At 38.0% G+C, this 10,633-nt stretch overlaps 1 protein-coding gene across 1 annotated transcript; it reads right to left on the bottom strand.

Annotated features, from left to right (window-relative positions):
• Positions 1-1,559: 1,559 nt before the first annotated feature.
• Positions 1,560-6,479, bottom strand: LOC310854472 (small ribosomal subunit protein eS17). Its single transcript, XM_083759137.1, has 5 exons — positions 6,453-6,479; positions 5,207-5,358; positions 4,417-4,522; positions 3,964-4,029; positions 1,560-1,673 (listed from the first exon to the last, which is right to left on the bottom strand). The coding sequence occupies exons 1-5, from the start codon at positions 6,453-6,455 to the stop codon at positions 1,596-1,598; spliced, it is 405 nt and encodes a 134-aa protein (XP_083615263.1). The 5' UTR covers positions 6,456-6,479; the 3' UTR covers positions 1,560-1,595.
• Positions 6,480-10,633: the final 4,154 nt, after the last annotated feature.

A 10,633-nucleotide genomic window follows, 5' to 3' on the forward strand; every position in this document is an offset into this window, starting at 1 on the left:
TACTATATTTTTTATATTTGAATATTGGATTTGTATTATTTTATGCTGCTAGAAATGTTGCTTCTATTGTTTTCAGTAGTTTAGTAACATGGCATTTTATTTCACTGTAAAGCACTTGTTTACCATGTTAATCCCAATATGACCACCACCCCCCCCCCACCGCAGTGTCTTTAAATCACTTGTTTGAGCAAAAAAAATAAAACTCTGAATTTCTTTTGACATAAACCAGACCGTTAGGTCATTTGGAACAGATTTAACTGCTTCCATAGTTAACACACCCTGAGGCAGCATTTAGTAATCATTCCATAAAAAAACCTTTAGGTTCAACGCATCTTTTTTTTTGGCCTACTAGTTATTTTTTTATTTGTATGCCATTTTATTTCCTAATCTTTATTCTTCTTGAATGCTTTTTATACCATGCATCAATAGGATGGGTATTGGTCAATTGGTTTCATGTTCTACTGTAGAACTCACAAGGGGGGGATTGACCATAATCGCTTAACACCAGTACAGTAGTATAAAATTCACTATAGGATAGTAAAATGTAACAATGTAAAAACCAGTGAAGTGACATTGTACAGAACATACTAGCGCACATTTTGTGCAGTGCTTAAATACAACAGTCAGTGTTATACTTTTTATAACTAGTCAACATTGTAACGGACCCGCAGTCTACCTTTTTATTGTGATGTTCAGGAAGTGTTGACATGCTGGCCCTTTAATTTGACATGGGTCTAGTTAAGGATAATTGGTGATTGGAACCCAGGTAGCTCAGCTGTGGAGGTGGAGACTGGTTTAAAACAGTCCTCCATGGTTGAGCATCAGAGACACAAGGACAAACATTTGTTCATTATGGATGGAAAGGAGCCAAAGTAATAGCAATGGAACGTACAAACGTAAAGGAGAATTGGAACAAACCATGGACACACTGACTCAACAATTAGCACCAAGCTGGAAAAGGGACACGGTGAAAATCTTTTGTTTATTATGGTCCGATGGTCTTGTTACATTTTTTTGATGTTTATTGTTTTCATACTGTTTGATATCTGCACTGTATGGATTTTATTGGTTATGTAAATATGGTTTAAGTGAACAGCTTGTGCTTATATATGTCGTTCATTGATTATTGTCTGATTTATGATGCATATTATGTTTTTCTTATTTTAGTTCTACGGTGATTCACTAATAAAGCAACTTAAAGGTATATTCAGTGATTTCACTCAAAAAACCTTAGGTTTCGTTTTTGGCTGTGGGACCCAGCCTTTCGTCCAATCAGGATAGAGAGTCAAAAACGAAACCTAAGGTTTTTTGACCCCCAGGTGTTAACTGGGGACAGGGAGGAACTCCTTATATGGCCAGCACACTCTATAGTAGGGAGGATTATCACAAGAAAACAAAAAAATAAGTGATATTTGAATTAAGTGAAATCACTGAATATACCTTTAAAATCATCAGTCAGTCTTCAACCTTTCATGGCCAGCTGGGTCCTCTACAAACATTCTTTATGGAGAAACTACTGACTGCACATAAAAACACACACAAAAAACAAATCAACAAAATAACTTAAAACACCTTTCTTTATTTTTCACACGTTTCTAGACTCCTCTGGGTGTTTTGAAGTTCATTCCAATAGTTGGCTGGGTGACTTGAAGGTTGGAAAGGCCACCAAAGTCCTAGGACAAAAACATATTCTAGAGTTAACGTCTTATATACACAGGTCATCATAGGCTGTGGACAATTATTATGACTAGCATTTAGACAAACGGGGATATTTAACGGTTTAGAAATAGAGGAATGGAAGCGTTCTGTTAGTGGCTCTTAGATGGGTGCCCTTTGGTGAAACAGGTAAAACCATATAGACAAAAGGTATCCTTCCTCCAAGTAGTACTGCTTGTCAAAATGTGAATTGGAGACTTGAAAAGAAAATAATCCAAGGCACGTCTTTGGTGAAAAATTAAATCGTTTATTTGATGATGAGCAAGGCAAATAAATAACAGGACCTGTAACATAACAGGACCATATTTAATGCTCTCAATTGCATATGCCATCATGTGACAAATATAGACCACTCAAAAAGGATTTGCTTTGGTAGCAGCCTTAAGCTGATCTGTATTATGGTCTGGTGTCTATCATCTTCTTGACAATAAAACATAGATTCTCTAGATCACCAAAATGAGCCACGGTGATTCCATTTTCTCTGCTGAAAACGTGCGTCCTCGACCAATTGACTGTTCAGTCAAGCATACTAATACCATGGTCAGTACACCAGTTACTAGTAGTTTTGGCACTGTGTGGTTACTGACAATTGCTGCTGGAAAATGAAATCACCATCTCAATGAAGCTTGTTAACCAACGGAAGCACAAAGTGCTCAGAAATCTCCTAGTCAAGTCAGTGGCTGTGTTGCTAGACTTGATAAAACGGAGTGCATCAACACTCAAAAGTAACGCAGACAAAGTATTGAAATATTTCACATTATGCACAATAAATATAGATTCTAGCGTTATTCTAGAATAACGCTTTAGGCAAGGTTGTGCAGATGGGAATAAACTAGTGCTGTCAGGCGATTAAAATTTTTAATCGCGATTAATCGCATGATTTGTGTAGTTAATCGCAATTAATCGCAAAACCTTTTTTGCTCTAAATTAAATGATGAACTGAAAGAAAACGCTGTGTAGAGATGCTCCGATCAGGTTTGACAACATTAATGTTACTTTTTTTATTTACCTTTTTTCCACATGACGTATGAAAAGACAAGTGCAATATGCATTATTTTATGGCTTGCCCATTTTTTCTATAATATATATTCTGTGAAATTAGCACATTCAACACAAACAACTGTTTCCATAAAACAAACTAACATAGGCTACTTCTCTATAAGCAGAATCATGAATAGGCCTATTTAATTTGTACAAAAGGAGAAGAGAGAGAGCAATGTGTTTGTGGCTCAAACTTTGTCTAATATTGTTTTAGAGCAGTGGTTCTCAAACACTTTCATGCCAAGAGCAAAGGACCACAATATTTTTTCAATCTACAAAAATAATCCCAAAATCGCTTATAAATTAAATTACTTACTAATCGCTTATTTGGCAACACTGGCCAGAAACGACCAGTGTTGCTTCTTTTTGTCTTATTTTGTATAAACCTAGGTGGCTTGTTTCTGCCATAGAGTTATACTGGCAACACAGCTAGCTGCTGCTGCTGTTGCTCCGTCTCGTCTCTGTGTGTGTACTGTCAGTCCCTGCTCCGTGACTGGGAGATGGGACTGTCGATAGTCTTGAATAGAACTTTCTGTTACAGTTAAATCAATATAAAAGTACCACACAACTGAAAAGTATCGCGACTGTGACCGCAAGTTAGAAACGTGTGTGGCTATAACGAGGCACAGCTGTTTACAATGCGATGCTAAATTAACAGCGGGGGTTTTGCTTTGGGTCTGGATGGATGAATTCAATTACACAGGTTTCTCAAGCTTTTTTGGACTGGAACGTACACGAGCAAAACCTTTGTGAAATGTAAATGGAAGGCTGTTACTCCACTTTAAACATCCTAACAAGGGGTCTGGGAAGGGAGTGCATTGCAGGAACCAGTATTCCTCAACATCCCGCCTGCCAATCGCTGTGTTTTTTTTGTTGCGTTAATGCGATAAAAAAATTAGTGCCGTTAATAAGGTGTTGCGTTAATGCATTAATAACGCGTTAACTTTGACAGCATTAGAATAAACATTTTAATCAACATCTTATAAATCCCAGCAAACTGGACATGGCTCTAAAATAAAGGCAAAGCACTACTTAACAGATAATTCAGAGGCAAACAAGCATTACAACTTTGCTTGTTCACTTGGCTATAGCCACGTTTGGAACAGGTTATCTGGTCTGCAAGATGACCGTTTCTATCCATGTTGCGGATCATTAGATCCCAAATGTAACCAGTGAGAAAGCCAAACAAGATAGTTCCACACTTACCAGCAACTTCAACATCTCCTTGGTGTCTGGATCAACCTCAATGAGCTCCTGGTCTAGAGCAGAAACCTGGCAAAACAAGATTAGTAGTTTAGCTCATCTCATAGCCTTCTCATCTACTACATACAAACAAGACACTTATTTTTCAGGCATTTCAGAGCTTCTCATTTAGTAAAAACAGAAAAAAAAGATGATATCAATGTCTTTCTCCCTATTAACAGTCTCACCACAGGTCATGTAATTTAGATTAATCTGCTGGTGCTATACGAAAATCTAACTGGAGAGAATGCTACTGGTATTTTCCAAACTCATTTTGCAGACGTTTAAAATAACCATTTGTGGATGCCCAGATGTAATTTTCAAGATGCCTTAGAACATCCAGACCTAAGAAAATGTAGCACCTCCTCAAACATGATCACTGATGTGGAGATAAGCAGGGTGTGCTTAGATACAGACCTCTGGGACATAGTTATCCCTTCGCTCTCTCTCCTCTTCTTGGAGCTTGATGGAGATGCCTCGCACTGGGCCCCTCTGGATGCGCTTCATCAGATGAGTGACATAACTGACACACACACACACACACACACACACACACACACACACACACACCTTATTACACTGAAAGACATTTCCTCCAGTTTTCACCTCTCCATTGAGTTTTCTAATGGCTGGTTAGTTCTTTTTAAATACTAGTAATTTACATAACATTTTTGTTCATATAAACTTGAGTCAAGACACCAAATTCTCAGCAGGTGGAGGGGGATTTTTGAACTGAACAAGCTGACAATGCAGGTGTGTTTGAGCTACTTTATTTCTCCGAGGACTGCTGATGGACTGGCAAGTTACAGCCTTGGGACCAGGGCATCTGCACACTTCTAAAAATGTAATGCCTTGTAAGAGATTTTTAATACCTCGAAAAAGAAACAAAAAACATTACTGTGGCAAAAGAAAACTGAGTATAGACAACATTTCATATCTCAAAGTTGTTGCCAAATATCGATACAATGGGTAGCAGAGAAACAGGTGACTTTTCATTTGTCATTGGATGGCTTTAGCGGCCGGTAGGCTATATTCAACAGTCCACACAAGGCGCACATGTACAGTGTAGTATCATCTGATTATCTATGTAATTTTACAGAGAATATTGCCACAAACTGTTCGGTCAGTTACAGAAAATCAAATTATGCTACTACAGCTATGCCGTGTTCAGACATCAGACCATATAGTAAATCAGAGATATTTTTACCCAGCAATCTTGTTGCGCAGTGGTTTGCTGGGGATGATGGCAATCTCCTCGCACACCCTTTTGTTGGTGTGGAAGTCATTTCCAAGCCGCGTGTAATACTTCTCAATAATGACCCTGGCGGCCTTCTTAATGGTCTTTGTCCTGACACGACCCTGAGGGCAAATACAACATTATCAGCCGATATCATATCTGTTTCATGTCAAATTACAGTAATTGGAAAAATGAGTTGCTCATGTTTAATGGGGATCTTTCCGGACCTTATTTCATAAAAACCTTGACAAGCAGGGCAAGCATACTACATGCAAACCAATTTCTTTAGGGCAGTGGATGTCAAACCTTTTAATTGAATGGACCCGCAAAAGTGTACTCATACACTCAGATTTACAGACTTGATTGAGGGTCCATTTGGAACCCCCTCCGATGAATCCTGAGGGTCCCAGGACTCTATTCCTATAAACTGAAAATGGTGGACCCTGTGGTAAACAAGTCTTAGTGCTTTATCATGGTTTCGTCCACAAAGTAGCATTTTTTTTATTGACTTGTGCTTTCATTTGAAATGTACCTATTCTACAATCTACATACTGAAATAAAAATGTCAATCTATCTCCAACTTTGAGAACCACTGCTAGCCTAGAGGGGGGAACCCAACTCAACTGCACAGGTTCATTATTAACTGATCCGATTCACATCACTCACTGCCGACAAGCAGGACAAATGAGTGAAATACTGTACCCAATAAAGATCCCATGAACAGCGTTTACTTATGGCACCATCTGAGGACCAACATGCTAACCTAGCCTTGGGTCAAGAAGACTGTATACGAGTCTTGTATCAAGGCTACATGCTAACCAAGAGGGCTAACATTTGACAGTCTTGACAGTTACAAGAGACATAATAAATATATATTATCAGACAGGCCAGTAAATATGTTTCGCGACTGAGCCATACAGGTTGGTGGTCATCTTCCTTTACATACGTTATTCAACTAAATCGTCAGTACAGGTTTATGGCTTCCGAAGTTCCGACGCTTGAATGTGTCCCAAGTCGCTTCGGTGTTTTAGTGTTCACCGGACAAGTTAAAATGAAATAAATATGACATTCGAGTCGGCTAAACGAGTCGTTAATAAAGCAGCCAGATAAGGTAAAGCATCGTATGTGCAAACCCATGCTTTTATACGTTGGATGGCCTGCCAGAATATAAAGATTGAAAAGGATTGTGAAGTGATATGTTTCTAGGGATACCCACCATGTTGGCTTGGACAGGGGGAAGAGAAAAAAGGAAGTTGTTCACGGAAGTATATAGTGAACGACCAAACAGACGTCCCCAAAATTTAACATCGCCGACTAGCGGTGGAGATCGGTAACTGTATATGAATACTTCAGTAACTTTTAGGGCAAATTACACTCATATTATATTGTACTTTTGACCTCGTTGTGTTGTGTTAGGGGGTATAAAGAACAGTGGGTTTAAGTGCAAATAACAGAAATACTTTTTGTATTTGCCAAAATAGAAGTAGGCATTAAAAAAATAGAACAAATTGGGACAATAATAATAAATAAAATAAAAATCTTGCAAACAAATTATTAGTTACTCATGCAACAAACTTACTAGTTCTACATCAATCAGACTGTTCAAATTGAAACGCATGTGTTGGTCCTCCTCAACATGGCCGGTGTAGGACTACATTAACCAACAACCATTGAGGTTAAGAACATTTCAGGCTACTACAAATATTTTAGAGATCAATCTGGCACTGTAGGTCAGTGGTTCCTAGCCCTGGTCCAGGGCTTACTGACCAGGGCTAAGTGGTTCTCAAACCTTTTCGTGTCAAGGACCCCCGAATTGACACTTATTAGCCCGCGGACCCCCATTTAAAAACATATGCCAGGGACCCCCATAAGAGAACATTTTTAGAAGTGATTCTCAACCCGTTTAATTTCAAGGACCCACAGTTTGACATGCATTAGTCTACGGTACGGACCCCCATTGAATGGCTTTTTGGTTCTTATAGTCCATGAGCCAGAGCTCCGAAATTGGAACGTTATGAATTGAGTGGACAAAACCATACCAGATTGTTTGTTAACACCATGAAACTTCCCCAGTTGATACAATGACTCTGTAAATTGGGTTCGCCAATGAGATTGAGACATGAGTTTTCCCCCAAGCATAATACAAGTTTATTTAAGTTAGCTCAGAACAATGTTGCAATAGCACATTAATTTATTATTAATATATATTAATGTAGATGCAATGGAATTAATTTCTAAAACAAACCACAAAACATACAAAAGAAATGGTTCAAATAATAAAATCAAATGCTAAAATCAATCTAAACAAAACAGCAGTGGTGACATTTAAGGAAGTGGAAACGACAGACATTTAGTACACTATAAACAAATAAATCATTGCAAGAACAATTTGATATAATGTTATGAGTGTTTGTGTTCATTCATATCTTTCTCCCCTCTGGCACATGAGCTCATCACTCCCAGGCACATGAACTCACCCTGGTTAGGGTAGTAGTAACAAAATAATAAAAATACTTATTTAGTACAATGATCTAAATTACATCAATTCACTGCGTTACTCACCAAAAGTAGGGAAAAGATTAAAACAGGAGACCCAGGCCAAGTCTCAGGACCCACAAACACCAAGCAGCCAGTCTAGGAAGGCCCTTGAGGCTCAACTTTGCCTGGCTGCAATTACTTACCGGTAGTAGGTACACGAAGACAATGATTTATTGTATTACAAATTAGATTTAAATATGCAAATGAGGCATTATATAGGAAAATATGCTAAAAATAGAAAACATGAAAAAGCTACTACTGTGGAAGGATTAGCATAGCCTATATTCATTTACTATAGTTTTGCCCACTCAATACATAATTAACGTTTCAATTTTGGAGCTCTTGCTCATGGACTAAGAACCAAAAAGAACTGAACCGGTTCCCATTGGGAACCAACCGGTGGAAAAGGGGTTTAGTTGCAGACCCATATAAGGGTCCATTTGGTTCCAAACTACCATTTAGCTGGGGACCCCCTGGAACTAATCAAGGACCCCTGGGGGTCTCCGGACCCCACTTTGGGAACCACTGATGTAGGTGATTGGTGAAGAATGATTATGACATTATCCCATTTTAACTTTTACTTTGCTAAATGGACCCAACATTAGAAACACTGTTTGAATATCAATACAAAATAATGTATCAAAAACACACACACATACAGAAAAAGGTGAAGAGATTTTTGTTTTTTTATTTTACATAAAAAAGGGTGCAAACTGGAGTTTCCCTTTAGGTGAGGAGGGAATCAAAGGTGAATTTGTAAGGATCACATGTGACATTTTTCATATGAATCCAAAGAGGAAAAAATAGGCATCTCAGATAAAAAAGGACCTTTGCCTTTCCACAGCTTAAAAAAAAAAGGCTCCATCATAATTGAAGCCCTTGACTAAGTTAACTCATTCAAATAATTTTTTGGAAGTAACATTCATATTTCAACACAATGTATTTACAGTTTAAGGATTTGTCTTAATCATAGCTCTGAAAAATGCTGAGGGGAGGGATAAACTCTTGGAGCTGTACAGTTCTGTTGTCCACAATTTAAAAGACAGAAAACTCAAATAATAAATCCTTTATATGGGATCAGACAGAAAAAAAGACTACAATGGTGAACCTCTGTACAATTGTACAATTTCAAATTATTTCATCACAATATTGCAGTAAAGTCACCCTAAACCTTTCCCCATAAAAAATAAAAAAATAAAAGAATACAGTAATTCTAAGACAGTATACTACAGTACAGCAATAAGGAAAAGTGCCAGAGAACCCAAACAAGACCAAAGCTATTAATTTCCTCCTTGTTTAATATTTTGCTTTGATTTAAGCTTAATTTACACTCAGGTGCACGACCGTGTTGCTAGACAAAAAGACATAAGGACATTTTGCAGTTGAGTGACTGCTATTTGACAATAACTAATTCTAATAAGATATTTTCATCAAGTGACACATTGTGCATAAGTCTAAATTAACCATACACTCCTGGATAACAGAGGAAACTGGATTACACAAGACCAATGTCAAACAAAAACAATGAGCACAGAGAAGCAATGTTTGACTTATAGTAACTATATAAGAAATAAGAACTGAAATGGAATATGCTGTGGTGGTGGTCACAAGATGGTAAACGTCTTCTTTTTTACATGAGGACTGGAAGCCCTTGCACTTTATTGATCTAACAGTATTAGCCCCACAGGTGACTAACACCATAAAATTCACTACACAGACTATTGTCATCTCCAGACAAGCCATGCAGATACACACTATGCAGAGTAATCGTATATCAGTCTGGATGAGGTCTAAAGAGGAAAAAGTAAATACATATCCATCATTTCAACAATAGGCTCAACTGTGACATAACAGATAAAGCAGACCATGGCTATAGGTAAATGGCAAAGATGGCCAGTCACATATGGATGTATTTATATATTACAAAACCGAGTGAAGCCATTAGACAAAAATTAAGTTGCAATATTCCTGCAACACATTCAACACTTTCCATTTAAGAGCACAAACACTTCCCAGCACTGGACTGAACCATCCTATTCTAGGATTTTCAAAATGACACTGGACACAATAAAAATGAAGGACACAAGTTAGAATGAGGTGGTGAAAAACATTCAACTTCAACATTTCCTGGCACAGGTAAAGGCATGGGCTAGTAGTCTTGGGAATGGCATGAGGAAATTCAAGGGAACTTTGAAGGCTATTGTCTGGATATCCATCTCACCACACAAGAATACTTTGAATAGTCTTAAGAAGCTGGTATGCAGCTGTATGATTTCCACTGAAGCCTTGCTGGGGAGGACCAGTAGGCAGCAGATGGCACCATTTTCTGTAAAGATGATTTATTTGAACCAATACTGTATCACACCCATCACTTCTGAGACTTAATTTAAGTAGACCAGATAGGCTGAGCTAGTTTAACAGCCACTCAAATGTTGTAAATCATGACTGCAAGTTTGAGGTACAGTATTTTTTTCCCACAGGTCAAGATTAAATAGATTATTTCATGTTCACACAGACTATGCTGAAGAACAATTCTGAACACAGCTTTGCAGTGTTCTTGTGAACACTGGCTATGTACATTTCAAGGTATCCAATAACACATACATGGAAACAACAGAAACAGGTTTGGCATAGGAAAGGGGGGTTTTCACTCGCTTAATCTAGGCTCTACTGTTATCAATAATTTAGTCTCAAATCAGCAAGTAGTCTACTTGCCACTCCCCTGAGCAAGTAGGCCTACTGAAAATCCCACTGCTTCAGGGTAATTGGTCATTCTCACCACCTAGCACAAGCATCCAGAAGCACAATACTCATGCCCAATACAGTCAAGAGGCACTAAGGCATCTTAAAGAAATGAAT

Source organism: Protomyctophum parallelum, assembly GCF_964188405.1.
Source record: "Protomyctophum parallelum genome assembly, chromosome: 2".
NCBI lineage: Eukaryota > Metazoa > Chordata > Actinopteri > Myctophiformes > Myctophidae > Protomyctophum > Protomyctophum parallelum.

What these genes read in the sequence shown, in the direction of transcription:
- LOC310854472 (XM_083759137.1), bottom strand. An exon ending in CTGCGCAACAAGATTGCTGG is followed by an intron (nt 4,523 to 5,206) that starts GTAAAAATATCT and finishes TGTGTGTGTCAG; the next exon opens with TTATGTCACTCATCTGATGA. An exon ending in GGGATAACTATGTCCCAGAG is followed by an intron (nt 4,030 to 4,416) that starts GTCTGTATCTAA and finishes TTGTTTTGCCAG; the next exon opens with GTTTCTGCTCTAGACCAGGA.